This window comes from Amphibalanus amphitrite, unplaced genomic scaffold, assembly GCF_019059575.1.
Source record: "Amphibalanus amphitrite isolate SeventyFive unplaced genomic scaffold, NRLGWU_Aamphi_draft 000320F_arrow, whole genome shotgun sequence".
In the NCBI taxonomy this organism is placed as follows: Eukaryota; Metazoa; Arthropoda; class Thecostraca; order Balanomorpha; family Balanidae; genus Amphibalanus; species Amphibalanus amphitrite.
The window spans coordinates 389867-406969 of record NW_024881815.1 but is presented as its reverse complement, the minus strand read 5'-3'; the positions used below and the strand labels follow the sequence as shown (position 1 = coordinate 406969).

The 17103-nt window shown below is 55.0% G+C and overlaps 1 protein-coding gene across 2 annotated transcripts in view; it reads right to left on the bottom strand.

Annotated features, from left to right (window-relative positions):
- Positions 1-17103, bottom strand: part of LOC122388402 — a 33532-nt gene that overhangs the window by 2083 nt on the left and 14346 nt on the right. Inside the window, exons 2-4 of one of the 2 annotated variants that reach the window (XM_043379452.1) lie at positions 12714-12774; positions 2660-2939; positions 453-640 (exon numbers count right to left, since the gene is read on the bottom strand). In XM_043379452.1, coding sequence (XP_043235387.1) covers positions 453-640; positions 2660-2939; positions 12714-12774 — 529 coding nt within the window. Of the gene's footprint in view, positions 1-452; positions 641-2659; positions 2940-11337; positions 11668-12713; positions 12775-17103 lie in introns of those variants that run through there. The other variant, XM_043379454.1, reaches the window with a different exon arrangement.

Here is a 17103-nt window from a genome sequence, read left to right as displayed (position 1 = left end):
AGCCGCACGGTTCACGCCATCACTGCTACCACTGCCAACAGGCTAATGCACTAGAAACTGAGCGCCTGACAACGGGCCAACACTGTGGCAACTTGTGGGATCGGGGGAAAGCCGCGCCCAGCGCCAGACGGCATTGACGTCACTGAGGCGAGCTGCAGCCAATCCTGACAGTCGCCCGGGCCGCCAACACAGCGGAACCGCTGTACGGCTGCATCAGTCACCCGACAACAGACGAGAACATCACAGACCGGCCTACCACAGACACAAACATACCAGCTCATTACGTTACAGGCTCATCATCGCACCACAGTAAACATCACCACTGTGTGGCACAAACACACATAACGGGCGCAACATAACACAGTCATCCCTCAGAACCTAGCGATTACCTATCGAACTTCGACAGCGAGAATGTGAGAAAGTGAGAGGGTGCACGGGTGTGATCTGCTCACCTGTCGACGGTGAGCTGGGCGGCGCTGCGGTCCACCGTCAGCCAGTCCTGGTCGGGGTAGTGCTCCTCCTCCTGGCCGTCGTCCTCCCAGTCGTCCAGGTCCAGCTCGTCGCCCACGTAGCTGCTGCTGATGGTCGACACGTTGGTGAGGCTGCTGGCCGACGACAGCGTGTCCTCGCCCAGCGACACCTGCCGGAGCGCGGTGCCGGACGCGTTAGCTGTGCCGCCGGACGCGTGGTGGCTGTGCAGCCGGCGACGGAGGCGGTCCAGGAGGCGGATCGACGGCATGGTGTGCCGCTGGAGACACGAGGAAACCGGGCCGTCCGCCGCCGCCGGCGCCCGACACCCAACTGCCGGCCGGCACGCCACCCCATCCCCACCGACGCCCCCCGGCGGCGAGGCAGTCCCCCGGCCGACCGACCGACCGACCGACCGACCGATCGGCCGGGCGGCTGGGTCGAACAGCCGGCAGGGTAGGGTTAGATTGGGTGGAAGGGTCGGGTGCCAGGGTCCAGGAGGGTCGGCCCTGCCGGGATCGGGTTACCATATGGTTGGATGGTGACAGACCGGGATCAAAACAGCCCCAGCTGATCAGCGGCGCGCCGGAGCCCGCGGTCTCCCTGGGGAGTCGGAGGGTACGGCGACCGGGGGATTACTGAGTACCGTCCGGACGGCCATCAAAGGACTGATAACCAGCCCTGTGGCCCGTCAATTACCCGCACCGGATTACCGCAGGTCTGGCTGAATGTCACCGGCTTAGCCAGTGAGACCTGCGGCGCCACCAGAGTTCAACCCAGGGGAGTCAGCGCAGCCGTCTAACTCCCAGTATGAATAGCGCACAAATGAAATATGAACTTCTCACACATTCACCGGCAGAGTCCGCCAATAGTTGAATTCATTCGCTCGCCCCTCTGTGCCGTTTCGGGCGTCATTCAGGGCTCCCTGGATGACGTCAAACCGTGTCGTGCCGCCGCCAGTCGGAATGTACTGCGCAGTGAACTTTGGCGAAAATAGCCACCAGACAGAATGAACAAAATTAACATCTTAAGAGCCCCCGAGGCCAACTTCGCAACGTCGCCGCGCCCATAGTCTGTCACCAGTGATGAGGATTCGACTGGTTCAGTGGAAGAAGCCAACTTCTGGACTTCGACATCAGCTATTCCTGGCCCGCCAGCTCGATAAATGTGTCCGGTCTGAGCTGAGTGGTCTGATGAAAACAACATTTCAGAGCAGTCATCCCCTGGGGCAGGATGGGCTGAGCTAGCTGAACGCTATGTCGGTATGTGCGCCGCCCAACGGACATTCCATCGGGGCGAATCGCGGGAGGTTTCGGCCCCGAACAGGTGTGACGCATCCACACAAACTCGCAACAAAGCTCGCCAGGAATGGACTGATCATCCCACTGGTGCGTCACACTGCATTCTGCACTGATTTGAACGCCCACGGGCATTGCGTTTCGCGGTACCCCACAAACAAAGGTCATGGGGAGAGCTGCTGTGACATTTCCAGCCTCTGTGGCATGAGCTCCGCCCTGCACCGTTATGGGCGTGGCAGCCAGGGGGGCGTGGCCTGAGGACACTGCCGGGGTGAGGGGCGAACAGCGCTGCCTCAGCCCTGCTGGGACCCGGAAGTCTGACCGCCCGCCCTCCGCAACTCTAGTAGGTGCGCCGCAGTGCGGGGACAGCGACCCTCAGAATGAAGCCCGCGTGTGTCCGGGGGGTTGCACCGGCCCAGGGTCACAGACGGGCTGTATTGATTACGTGACCGTCGGCCGTCCGTGCGAGCGACACCCGTCAGAGCCGACCGCCGCAGTGACCCGAGTGACCCTTGACCCTGGCGGGGCGGTCCATTGATCCAGCGGCCCCTGACGCCAGTCTGGACCGCTATACAGCCGGCGACATGGCCAGGCGGGACCCGAATGGACGGGGAAAGTTTGGAATGGATCGGAACACAGGGAACGGACGATTGTCTCCATCCATTGGATGGAAATGTTTTGTGGCATACGAGACCATTCGCTCGCTTGGGAAATGGAGAACCAGAGCATGGATAAAACAAATTTGGATTTATCGCAATAGAGAATGGAAACGCTTACAAGTGAGACGGTCCATGATAGGAGCACTTATTTTTCCATCTGCGCAAGTATCAGGTACAGCATGTCGCCTGCCCGATACTCACATTCTACCCGATTGGTCGGTGGGCGGTGCGTACCTCCGGCGTGGAGTGGACGTCTCGCAGGGCGGCCTGGGGCTGCGGCTGCCGCCGTCCGCGCGCCGGCGACGGCCACGGACTGTCGGCCGGCTTGGCGGCGGTGGCCAGCGACCCCTGGCGCGCCGGCGAGCTGCGGCTGTGCTGCAGCCGGTGCCGGTGCAGGTAGCGCCGCAGCGCCAGGCTCCGCCGCTCCGGAGGAACGGGCGACGTGTCCTCCACCAGCGCCGAGCCGTCGCCACGGTGCAGACTGTCGAAGAAGCGCCGCACACGGAAGATGGCGCTGCAATGGAGAGAAGGAGAGGGTTAGACAGGCGCCCAGGTCCACTTTCACTCACATGCGGCCCTCCTTCAGCCCGCAGGCGACATCGATGACACACAGCTGTGGTTGGGAAGACAAGGCCTTTGAGCAGCCCGATGGACTGTGCTCTGTCTGACACAATAAAAACCCGGGATATCCGTAAGTTAACGCCACCCACAGAGGAGAAAATCCGAAGGTGCCGGATAAGGCAGCTCCCGATATTATCGGTTACGACCTACGAAGTCGACTGTCAGTGTGAGCCGGCAGCTCCGTCTCCGCCGGACGCCGCAGGTTTGATCTATATGCAGCCTTGAACGGGAGACGCAATGCGCCATTCCCAAGCCGCGGACACGAGCCGACGCTGCAAAGGGAGCTGATGTTTGGGACGAGAGGCGCAGTTCTGTAACCGCTGCGGGTCCCGCTCCTCGTGTTTGTCGATAGAGTGCCCGATAGACGGTCGAGGATGGGCGTAAATAGTGCCCGTTTAATGTTTCAAGGGTCAATAGCGGGCTCACTTTCTGTTCTGATATAGACCAGCGAGAAAACCACCCGTACGGGTAGGTCGAAGTCGTGAGGTACGTAAACTTATTTTTTATCTGTGAGAGCCATGCGAGGTTTCAATTCATTTCAGTATTTCAGTACCGATCATTCGTCAAAAGGATCAGTTCCCTTTGAGGACATTCTGTCGGTCAGTTAATCTAACAACGATTTTAAACAATTATAATCATATGAAATTGAATCCCACTTTGCGAAGTAAATATTCCAGATCTGAGCCGGGCCGGCGTCACAAGTAAAACACCGTATCCTGTTCGGAGCTCGTTCGACGGTAAAGTTCCACATAAGAGAACGCAGAAGAGCGGTAAAAACCGGCGTGGTTCGCGGAGGCGGCGCACGACTGAAGTTCCAGGGTCGCTGTCGGTCAGATCGATGTGGTGGACCGTGGAACTGCCACACACTGCTCGTCCCGGCGGCAGGGGGAGGAAGGAGACTCAGTCAGGGGAACTGCCACACACTGCTCGTCCCGGCGGCAGGTGAAGGAAGGAGACTCAATCAGGACGCTAGGAAGCAGACAGAATGACGATAGAAATGCACGGATGATTGATTATTCAACAGTATGTATCTGTGAATGCCGAATGGTAAAGGGCATGCATATTGCATATTGCATAGATATATGCTACGGCTCTGATAATCAACCGCTACAGAGCATCGCTGTGTTTATGGAAAGCTACTTCTGGTGAAATCGTCCCACTCGGGTTTTCTGCGCCGCCGATCGTATTTACATAAGCCGCCACAATGCGCCTCCGACACTGAGAGAAAAAGTTACCAGGGGTGGCTAGTTTTACCCTAGTGTCAAAAATTACTAGGCCAAAACTAACCACCCCTCGTTAAATTTACTAGGTGTCCTACCAGTGGTTTTACTAGAGGCCTAGTTACAATAGACAGATTGTTATATTTTCAAGAATACCATAAACGAATTCTTCATATGCGATTTCATATTCGAGGAATTAAAAAAACTCAGTTTCATTCACGTTTTCATATTTAATTTGCATTTATAAAAATCGCAATTAGCAGACAACCGAAAACGACGGCCATGCTGGCTGTGACGTCACGATTCGTATGCGCGCGCAGCGTTCCCGGACGGCGGCACTAAGACGCGTATTGGGCCGTAGTAATCTCTGTGGTAATTCGCAATTTGCATCGTCTTTATTGGGACTTCGACATATTCATCCATTCCTGGGTGAGCTGAATTGTTTTTATCATGTTTAAACCTTGCATCGTAGGAGCTGCCTTACTTTTAAAGCCTCTTCTCACCCAACTGGCAGGATGTGCGGAGGGGGCTGACAGCTGTGATGGATTCCAAGACTACTGTAGAAGTAGGATGCTGGATGACTCCGGCTCTGTGTGCTGCAGTGCGTGAGGCGACCAAGGGGCAGGGGAAGTGTCCTCTGTGGCACGCTGTGCCATTTGGCCGCATTACGGCGTCCAAAGCGCACGGGGTGGCTCACTGCCAAAAGAACAATGGCTCTTTGGCGTTAGGTATCCTCGGTGCTGCAAAGGTGAAGGACACTGCAGCGATGGCACGTGGCCGAAGGCTAGAGCCTTAAGTGATAAGGGAAGTAGAAAAGCATCTGGGCGAAAAGATCGCCACTCTAGCATTCTTAGCGGCGGTGAACATCGTATTCGTATTCGTTTATTAGGGCTTTTCCAACAGAGTGGCTATTACGGCCCAGTCAGTACATGTAAATATCACATTGCTAAAAAAAAAAACTATGCTAAAAAACACATAGGTACACACATATATAGGCAGAAACATGCAAAGAATAAAAGAGTATAAGTCAAATTTTGCGTCAATCAATGCTGCACTTTAAAATGCTCCATCAGCTGTCGCCTTGAGGCGGTCGCCGTCACCTCCCGCGGCAAGCCGTTCCAAGCTGCGGCAGCTCGGTAGGGAAACTGCCGCCTGGCCACCGCCAGGCGGACTCGGGGCAACTCGATCACCGCCGGGCCCGCGGCGACGGCGCGCGTTGCCCTCTCGGAGACGGAAGCGCGTGAGGGAAACATAGCTCGCAACGACTCGGGGGCAGCGGCGGCGAACAGAGCACGGTGCACATTGAACGCATCACGACGCGCGATCATCTCCCGCACGCTGGGCCAGCCGAGCGCGGCGAGAGCAGGGGTCACGTGGTCATATTTGCGGAGGCCGGAGACCAACCGTGCCGCAAAATGCACCACCTTCTGCAGTCGATCCAGGCAGGTTTTGGATGCACCACCCCAGACTGATGAACAGTACTGGAGGTGGGGAAGGACGTGGGCTTGGACAAGGATTTTGAGGATGTCAGGGGAGAGGTGGTGACGAATTTTGAAGAGTGACACGAGTGACAAGAGTGAACATCCTGCGTTCGGAGCTTCGCCAGACGAGGTAACTGCCAGTGCTAGTATAGTCGGGGTGAAGTGTCCCTCGCCTGACCAAACACTGCGTAGGTATAGTCTCTCTTGAAAGTATCGCGACTCTGAGGGAAGGCGCCACCTGCCCCAGCCGCGGTTGAGCGGAAAAGTTTGAGAGCCGCCGTTAGCACTGACCGAAGCCTGACACGGGGGCGAGGGGAGTGGTTGCGGACTGCGGAGGGATGGAGGGGGGAGGGAGGTGGCAGTAGCCGTCCGGTAACTTGTGAATTCAATTAGCATGTGGTCACTGGAAGCCACCCTACTCGCAGAGGATTTGTTGAGATTTGGTTCATTGCAAAGTTAACAATTTGACCGGCACCACTGTCACACCATCGGCACCATGCTGTCACAGGTTTTTTGGTAAAATCCGGAAATCCGTGCCCGAATACAAAAAAAAAAATCATCAGTTGCATCCACTAAAAGAATGCATGCATCCGTGTTGCAGATGCACCCGCGAGCGGATTCAAATCACAAAAATTATCTCTAGCCAATCAGTCATATATTTGAAGTTATCTCTTTTTAATGAGCCGCTTACTGAACGGCGCAAAAAGAAGAATATTCACATTTTAGCCTTCTTTTTTAAAAGCCCTATTTGCTGCCAGGCTGCCCCTTTTCCCTCCCATGACCTGTTTACGTCATTCAGAAGGCCTCTTCACACTAGGGTTATGGCGGAACTTTGCTTCGTTGTGATTTTACGCGTCTCGCACACTGAGTGATCGGCGCCCACTGGCAGACCAATAAACGCCCGGCTGGTGAACCCAAGCGGCGCCGGTATCCGCCTGGGGCGGGGGACGGGGTCAAGGAAGAGCGATACGAGCATGACCTTTGGCCGGCCTCCACCTGTTTTGACCCAGTTGTCAGCCTCTGGTGCCTGCGTCATATAGCAGTTTTCCTCCTACCGCTGGCGTAGAATCGTGGTACTGCGTACTTTTTATGATACAGGCCATGACCTCACTGCTGGGGTCCTCAAACTGGATGGAATAGTTCGCCGAGCCGCCGCAGCCCATGACGCGATACTTTCAAGAGAGACTATACATCGACAGCAATGATTCTAGAAAGATCAACGCGCAGAAACATGTGGCACAGGTCCAGTTGTTGATGCTGAAGGCGCAGTGCAAAATGGCATACTTCTGTGTGGCTGATCCGTCCTGCGAAACCAATAGGCAGGTCACGATCGTAAGTGTTGATTACGACGAGATGTAGGCACTGTCGAGGGCTATTAGCGAGGGATGAGGCGTTTTGGCGTGCGGCTGTGTACGTCGAACTGCGCCGCGCGCGCACGCAGTAAGTCCTCGGTAGCTGCCAGCTGGTTCCACGTCGTGGCCTTGACTGAAGTGTTATTATATTATTTTAAGCCAACCTATTATAAGTCAATGGGGGAAAAATCAACTCCCCGTTTTTTTTTTCTAAAACGCGTCGGAATGGCCCCATATACCATACACGACTTCATACACGATCAACCTTCACTACCTTGAGGCCTGTTTTGCTGTTGGGCAGCTGTAAGGTCATGTGACGTCATCAAAGGTCACCAAAGGTTTTCTGCCAATGACTCCTTACAGAAACGAGATACAGCCGCGCGGATGGTCTCATTGTGTTTAGCTCGTCAAGGCGCATCGAATGATATACATGATGACCTCGAGGTCACGTGACCTGAGGTCAACCTTTGACCTTGACCTTTCGAGGTCAACATATATATGGTTCGATGTCGATTGACAAGAGGATCACGATGGTGCCCTTAGTTTGTTCCTAGCTTGCCTAATTCGAAAGTTATTCGAGAAAAACTATCCATATGTAGCGCCGCCATTTTGACTTTTTTGACCCCTGTGACGTCATCTTTGACCTGACCTGAAAATGACTTAAGTAAAAATTTTAGGTCTTTTCCGTGCGTACCCCATGCCGTTTACCGCTTGTCGCTATCTTGCTTCGTTCTCGAGATCTCAGGGGGGGGTGGTCATCCGCCCCCCGTCGGTTGTAAGTTGGCGCGAACCCCCGTCGGTGCGCGGGTTAACAAACACTATCAGGTGTTGAGGATGAACTACCTACTAGTACATCCTGGAGTAATACACCACTTATTTTGCTTTGTAGGTACCTACCATCTTTACAAAGATTCACCTTCGTCCGCCGACCAACACTAACATAATGCAGCCAACCTTCACGGGCTCGCTGGATACGAATCGTGACGTCACGACCAATCAACGCTCGTTATTTAGTCACGTGATAATAATTGACGTTTAAACCGATTTTTAAGGCATTTAAACTTCATGAATCAAGCTGATTTTTTCACCATTGGAGTTTTCAGATCAAATAGCACCTAGTACGTGCGAAAAAAGTGGCATTTTTGCATAGCGCAACACGTCTATTACCAGACCCATAACCAGCCTTCTTACAAGGGGGTAGTCACATTTACTAACCCAACTACCACGGCCCATCGGCGGTTACCAAACCAATAACTAGGGGTTAGTAGCCAGTATCACCCTTTTAACGAAGGGGTTCTCCTTCTTACCAGCCCTTGTACCAGAGTGCTACGTATTTTAACTACCCCCAGTACCACGCCTTTTACTAGCCATAGTACTGATCACACGCAATATCGCTGGTGGCGAACCATTTATTTGAAACGATAGCAGTAGGCTCCGCCGCTACAGATAGTGCTGGTGACCGCCAAGGCAATGTCCACTGTGCACGTTTCTAATCCAACTGCTGCACGGCAGCGACGACGTCCGCCGGTGCGGCTCCCTCTTGAGGAAGTGACATGATCTTGGTCGACATAAACCACATTAGCGTTGTCGTCACCGCGCGAACCTTCATGTTACACACATATTGAGCGAGCGCAAACTCTACTAGGGCCTCGCGAAGGCTGCGCACCGTCACTACCGTTACACCGTCGGTGGTAACGGCGTACCCATCCTCGCCCTCGAGAATCGCCGGCACCGTGGTGCTGCCCTCCTCTTGCACAATAATTAACAGAATTTAATCAAAACGTTACCATCTCACACCGCCTGAACGCAAAACTTTGCCACTACAGCCTTATTCTATCCAGGACCTGCGCAGAGACTCTCCGGCCGACGGCGAAAGCGCTAATGGCGGTTGTCAAGCAAAACAAAATGGCTGCGGCATGAACTTCTGCGTCAGATTCGGATACTAGTTCAAGGCTTGGTAAAAATGCGAGCCCCATGGTCACCCCTGGTGGCCAGTCTGGTAACCATTACTACCTACCCTTACTACGTCGAAAACTAGGGGGGAAACTACGACACGGACGAAGTGGTGATAACTACCCCAAAAACCAGCCCCAAAGGCTGGTAAATAGGCTAGTCACATGCATTTACTAGGGGAGGCTGGTAAACCCCTAGTGACTTTTTCTCTCAGATACTGCAGCAGCCGGCGCCACACACACAGTTCCAGAGCGTGTTGCGTAACACCAGGTGGGCTTCCAGAGCTGTGTTGTGGCCTAGCGGAATTCCTCAGTGACGTCACAGTACCCGAATATTCGCCTCTATCGCATCCCGGAGCCGGCGTGACTCAGCAGAAATCGGCTGCGCGGCGGACTGACCGGCAGGACCGGCAGGACAGGTGCCAGCCGGTCCAGCAGCGCGGGACCGGACGGCGCACGGCCTGCGCAGCACACCCGCCGCCAACGCAGCCGGCCGCCGACTTCTCCGAACGGGCCCCCGGGCAGAAGTGCCCTCCGATGGCGCGGGACGTTCGGTGGGGAGGGGAGGGGGGATAGCCCGGCTCGTGGGCCGAGCCGCCGCAGCTCTCACCCGGCGCTGCTGCAGCGCGCTCTTGCATCAGCCGAATGTGCCTTTCCTCGTTCAGTGCAGGTGAATACCGTCCTTCCTCGTACTGTGGGCGACCCGGTGCAGGTCGGATCGGAACGGCTCACAGCGGCAATGCCCTGTGAGGGACATCCCTGGTGCCCATCGCCTATGCAGCTTGGCATATGTAGAGTAGACTACCGATCCGTTTCGATTCGGCCTCTATTTACGACGTGACGTCAGGTTCGTGCGTACCAGTGTGATGTCACCACTAGCGTGAAGTTCAAGCTGTTTATATTTCATTCTTCTGCGAAACTTACGTCACAAGGTATTTGTTCAGCGTTTTGTCGGCTTATTGTAATTGGATGAAGAGGCACTCGAGAGGCGTATCGAACAGGAAACACTCGACCAGGTTTGTCGGAATTGGTCCGTCCGCGAATGTGTTTTCTCTTTCAAGTGTCGTGTAAGATCAGTTATTGGTGTTGGCAGATACCCCTAAAATAGTCGCACTGATTGGTTCTGTCTGACAACTTTCTGGAAGTGTTGAGTTCTATTTATATCGCGCAGCGGAATGGCCCGGGCCGTGGTTTTATATAACGGGTTCAACGGACGGCCTCAGAAGGGCGCAGTTTGACAAACCCGACACCCGCTCGGGCTTCTCACTGCCGGCGCCGAGTCGTCGGTCCGGCGATAGCGACGGCGCCTCTGCAGCATATAACGGAGCGGGAAATGGGTGTGCCGCCAGCTAACGGGCCGTCAAACACACAGTTTGGAAAACTCGGAACTGGGGCGCGTCCTTAGCGGCTCGTGGAGGAAAACATATTATCAAATCGTTCATCGTTGAATGATAGCCAGTTTTTACCACAGACATTTTTGATGGAATGCAAGGGCATTCAATAATAGCAGCTGTTTGTCGCAGACACGTAGCGTTACGGGCTTCATGGCTGCCTTCGTGACAGACCATTCCGTAAAACCGGCGCCGTTCAAATTCGCCGTACAGCTTAGCAGCTCCCGATATCGGGGAAAGAGGAAATATACCGGGAAAAAATATACCTGGCATATACTATCAACGCAAGCGATTGACAACCGCATATGCTCAAGCACTCCGTGAAACCTTTTCGTCGTTATCGTAAGTGTGTTGATTTTTAGCTTTTGGGCTTAAAAACGAACATGTACCTACGAGGCAATTTAACGTTTTCACATACACGATGGACATTTACACCGCGACCCTATTTCAGGTGCACGCAGTTCACATAACCAAGCGTGTCGATTTCTCCAGCTACATAGCCGGTACGCGGCTGATCGACCGGTTCGTTCGACAGGTCTATCCTATGTATCATTCAATTACCAGATGACAGGCACAGACTCCGAGTATTAGACAGCAGTAACGCTGAGCGACTCCCAGAATAGCTGCAGCTAATGTCACCACCGCAACGGCCGCGTTTCAGCTGCCCTGGAGACGGATTACGCCACCGCCGTCAGTCCCGGGACCCGTTTAATAAAAGGCGCACAACTATCTGTCAAGGTATTCAACTAACACATCTAAGTATCCCTCAAGACCGTCTCGGACACATCCCCCACACCAGTCTCGTAAAGGGGGCGTGGCACCCCTCCGACCCTGACTCCGGCCCCTGACAGCACCCCGGCAACGGCGACCCGCCGTCCTCGTCTCCCCCTCTCACCATTCCAGGTCCGCAGCGATCCGGTTCCTTGTCGACTCGGACGCCGGCGGCGACGGCGGCTCCTCAAACATGGTCATCCTGGCTGGTCGGAGAGAGGTCGGCCTTCACTGATTCCGGTCCGCTCGCTGGCCGTCCCTCACTCCCTGACTGGTCTGAGCTTCGAGTGAGTTCCTGCCGCTCTGTATCACTGACCGTCGTTCGTGGGCTCCTCCAATGCCACTGTACTGATCACTGACTCCCTGAAGCTGGGTGTATGCACCTGACTCGTGTAAGCTCTGTCTCAGCGGCCAGCGCTGCGTGTTCGTACTCTCCGCCCGGGAGCTGGTCGCACACTGGCCGGTCACCGCCGCCGGCTGGCTGAGTAGTCGGAGCCGGCCCGTGACGTAGGCAGTGACGCGTCCTGCAGTGGCGGCGGGGGGCGGACCGGCGGACCGGCGGGGGGGGGGGGGGTGCTACACAGAACCGGTGGCAGCCGACGATGTGCGCGGTGCGAAGAGGAAAATTCCCATCGGTTCCCATGCCCACGGCCGCAGAGCGCGTGCCACGCACGTGCCCCGTGCTGTAGATGATGAAGACTATGAGCAGGTAAGCCGGGACGCAGCCCGGTCACGTGGTTGGCCAGAATTCATTCAAAAATTCAACCTCTGACCACGTGACTGACGCAGCTGGGTCGGAGGTGGGCGGGTGAGCCAGCCCCGCTACTCAGTGGAAATTCGGACGGAGGCCAGTCCAATGAGGCCACCGACAGCGTCATTCGTTCGGCTGTGACTGGGCCACGGCCGACGCCGCTCACCTGGCCCGGTGCTGGGAGGTTAGCTTCGGCCCTGGATAGCTTCGATCGAGTGGTGGTCAACCGGGTGTCCCATATAGACAAACGAACGGTCGGCAAGAATGAGAGCGCTGATGAAACGTATTCCACCATTGCAATCACCTCTTACCTATGGCCATTCCTTGTTAATTGCGTTTCTATCTTACAACAGCTTTTAGAAATAGATACAATCCCGAACTGTGCCTTTCAAGAAAAAGAGAGCTCAATGAACCTACATAAGCCAAACAATGGGTAGGTATTGGGTAAGTGGGTAAGTGTCCTCTGACAAACCGGCTCCTAAGTCCGGTATGCTACACCCATACTGATGGTAACATGGCGCAGTAACCAGCCGTGTATTGGTGCTGGTCCTATATTTGCATCGACGCCGCCCCGCGTTACCATTCGGCTGCATATACGACGATTTCATTCGGTATGCACCATGCAGCGCATATCTCCCGCATCAGCCAATGGCGTGCTGCATAGAGTATACCTATGCACTAAGTCGTGAGCTGAGGGGACACTGTATTGAGTTTCGGACTCCCCTGGTCCTCTGTGACGACCCGCTCACCTTTTGTTGGCGTTGGCAGTGTCACCGTCACCTCCGAGCAGACTGATGTCTCCCTGGCAGCCTGAAACAAACAAAAAACGAACTATTAGCTAAGACAGATAATAATTGAAACACCTGACCAATTTGTAAGCACAACAAGAGGAGATAAGCCCGAAAACCATCGCTTTCTTGACGGTATTATTGAGATTGTTGGATCGGCTACGTAAAATAATGGATACAAGCATTATCAATACCAGTTAGAGCAAAAGTGAGCGTTCCATTTTACGACCACGACACAGCGTAGGTGAATATAACAATTTCGACGCTAGATGGCACTAGTGTAAACGCCTGAAGGCATACTGCGCCGCACTGCACGAAGCGTGGAACGCCGCCGCATCGTTTCATACCAGGCGGCAACAGCTTAACAGTGCTCGCGCTTCATACTTAATTGAATTAAGAAAGGAGCACTTTTACCTTAAAATGAGATATGGGTACTTCTGTTGTCGCAAGTCACGGTAAGCCCTCAGTGAAAGTTTCCAATCTGAAGCAAAGGTAATTTAAAATGCCAAGTTGGCCATGATACCATAAATGCGGACGCCGAAGCACATAATCATGGCCAGCTTTAATCCCACCTCGTAATTAATGCCTCTTCGCCATTACTGGTAAGCCAATTATGGCACAGGCTCAGCTCAGCTGAATCCTTCCCAGACTGACACGTGTGACCGGGCGTATTTTTGGCTGCCGGCCGCTGACACAAATCGACAGCAGGCCCGCTCAGAGCTGGGTTCTGACGGCGCCCGGCCGACGACAATCCGAACCGTCTCGCCGCCGTCGATAGGACGTTCGCAGTACCGCCGCCCACGCAGAGCGCAGTCCCGAGAATGTGAGCTATTTCGCGGCGCCCGATCCGACTCAGATGCCCGTCTATACCGGCCACATAGGGGACTGCAATCTGCTGAGGAACGGCTCTTAGAGCCCGTCGGGCAGCCATGGTGGGGCACTCAGCTCGGGACGTCAAACTGAGCCTCAGTACGGTTAGTTACCGATCGGGTCACTCTCACGGGCACCGTGTTGAGATTCTCTGACCTACGGTTCACGCCGAACGTCGGATGTTTCACCCGATACGAGCCAGCTGAAACCGCACCCAGCTGGAGCGCGCCGAGCTCGGGCCCCTGAGTCACCTTGTTGTCAGTCAAGGTCGACCACCTGGGTCATTGACTATGGCATCTCATCAACGCCAACAACAACACGGCACGTCAACATTCACACTCGTACTGAAACGATTCGCGACGTGTGCAAAATACTGCGCAGCATCGTATAGCGCATTTCATTCGAGATCATGGAGCCATGAGATATGATGACGAAGCTTCTTTCTTTTCTTTTCCTCTACCTGGCAGGAACACACAGCGCACACAAAGGCAAGGAATACAAAGCACGTTTTCAGAAGCCCCATGTGAGTCAGGAGGCACCCGGCTGAGCACGGAGGGGGCCACAGGGGAGGCGAAGCACCGTGCTGGGCCGGAGCGGTGTGTGACGTCACGCCCAAACATCTGTGACGTCATCGTAGGACAGGTGAGGGCGCTGCGCAGCGAGGGGCGCCGCCTGGCATCTGCCCCTCCCCTCCCCTCTGTGCTTCACCTGCACTGTACCATCCGTGTAAACAACCTGACTCCGGTTCACATATCCTCGAGACTGCTTCATCTGACATGTTGCTGTTCAGTTAATTGCGAACATTGTGTGCGTTGATGAACATCAGTTCAATGATGAGATACGTCACTCATGAGTGACGAGTAATAAATGCGAGTCTCAGAGCAAGCCCGGCACAAATACGGCTCAGCACAGGTTCAAACCCACTTACACAGGATTAAGTCGTCCTGTGTCAATAGCTGTGTCGGCTGTCCTAAGCCAAAGAAATAACTGCGAATTTGATACGCTGCCAACACTCAACAGCCATGGAAACCTCCACACACAGAGTAACACGTCAGCCGCATACGGCCACGTCACTCACCGGTCACCGCGGCCCCCAAAACACGAGCACGTGACGGCGGTCGGCGGTGCCAGGTCGGACTCGGTCAGCAGCCCGGGGGACCGGGTCTCCGACAGAGCTGAGACGACACTGGCGCACCTGTCATCGGCGCCGACAGAAACAGTGACGGCGCGGCGGCTTACGTAACTTGTGGACGTGGTCCGTCAGCCGGGACCTGCAGCTGGGCTGTTGATCAATATTGGGCAGCGGGTGCGAAGGATAGGAGCTATACATGCGCCAAGGGACGGTGTGCGACAACACACGAACGCCAGAGCAGCTGTTGGTGTTTACACACCGAACATCGACGGTGACTGGTGTGTCGTATTGTACGAAGGTGTCGCAACGTTCGGGATGTTTCAAATGGGCACGATTCTTGCCAACAGTTAAGCGGTTAACTATATAGATTCAGTGTTTAGCAGTCACCCATCACCGTTTAATTTGGCCGTGAAGATTCAGGTTACGACCTTACGTAGGTATGGTCACATGTCTGCACATTCCTTCCATGTCACTGCAAGGTCCGTCGTTTATCCTGTCGCCCAGCAAGTCGACCTGTCTGCCTCAGACTATCCATCGCTCCTTGGCCTGAGGTCGGTCCGTCTCCGCAGCCATGATTGCCGCGACGCCTGCTGGCGACAGCCGCAGTATGGTCGACCCGCCCCGAACAGGGTCCGGTTGAGGCAGGCGCGGCGCACAAAGTTGGATCGACACGAGTCTGACGCGTGACCGATAGGCAATCTGCGGCGACTGAGACTGCAGCCGCTCTTTGCGACCTCAGCGCAGGGTGTGTCCCCCAAATATGGAGACTGTGCACGCGACAGAACATGGCGCTGCATTCCGCAGTCCGCGCGCCGCTCCCATGTCCTCGGACGACGGGGGGAGGGGGAGGGGGAGCGGACTGATCAGCCTGCAGGAGAGGCTGTGTGCGGCAAAGGAGCCGTGCAGCTACAGCAGCAGGTTGGCACAAATGTCGCGCTAAGATAGTCCGCTTACTTTCTACTGTGAAAGTTATTTCAGTGTTCTCCTATACAAGCAGCGACCAAAGTGGAACACTGAACAGTCGCCTCGCTGCAGTTAATAGTCAGATGAGTGACGACGTTATATCGGTACTCGCTGCTGTATTTTTCTCCCGGAAAAAGACCTGCACGTTCCCTGCACTCGCTCAATAAATTAGCACGACTCCCACTTTGGCTGCACAGCTCTGGAGAACTCGGGTCGCCCGCTCAGAGGTCCTGAATCATGGCCTGAAAAGACCCGGACTGCACGCCGCCGGCGTTGCGTAACGGATGAACAAATCACCCTTCCAGAAATGAGCGCCCGTGTCCTTCGCGCGGCTGGTCTGCGGCGAACGGCCACCGGCTCCCGGTCAGGATGGGACCAGTCGGCCCGACCTTCAGGAAAAAACGTCGCACTGCTGGGATTCAGGCAAAGCTTCAATGACCCTCGGCAGAGTTCCTTGGAGAAGCGGGAAGTTTACTCGATGTCAACTAACTCCACAAGGCGCCAGGACGTTCCAGGTATATAGTGGCTGGATAGCCCAGCCATTATCATCGCGGCTTACTGACACTGTCTGCACACACTGACCAAAGCTGGCGCCCATTTCATTTCATCGTGGAGCAGGAACAGTGCTATTGGCCGTTAAATGCAGCCACCGTTGACGGCATCATTTGAATCAAACAATCCTGCTCTGCAGCGCCAGCACATGAACGGAACATCCGTTGGCTGTGTTCCGGCCACGCTATAGCTCTGGAAAAAAATAGCTCATTTCTATGTTATGTCGGTGCCGATGCTTTCACCCATGCAACCGTCACTGGGAATTCCTGCCAATGTGGAGCCAAGTGGGCGTGGACCGGAAGCACTGGGTGAGGGGATGGTTGGCCATGGGACATCATAAAGCAGTCTGACGGCGGTCGGGGACGTGCAACACTCAGTGGCACGCCCGACGGCCCGGCCCGGTCAATGGATGGGGCGTGGAGGGAGGGGCTGGGACAGAAGTGGAGCCCATATGGAGGCCATATGGTCCATAGAAGGAAGGGGATGTGGATCGAAGGAGGAGAGGGTGACATGGTCAGACTGCAGGACTTGCAGGAGGCGTAAAATAAAAACTTATGCTATCAGCAAAATGGTAACGATCTGATTTAGCTAGACTGGTTCCATTCGAGCTACAATATGGTCTTTTTACAGTCTAGCCTGCTCTTAGTCTGGCAGTCTGACTTCATTCTGGTCTGCGAACAGTCTGGTCTGCCCTCGGTGTGGCGGTCCGGCCTCCGTCTGGTGACCGCTCAGAGCTCTAATAGATCCGGTCATCCGCTCATTGCTCGGTCTGGCAGTACCGAGTCGCCGTTCGGCCGCCGTTTGCAGCCCTGCGGGACCACAGAGCCGCCCGCG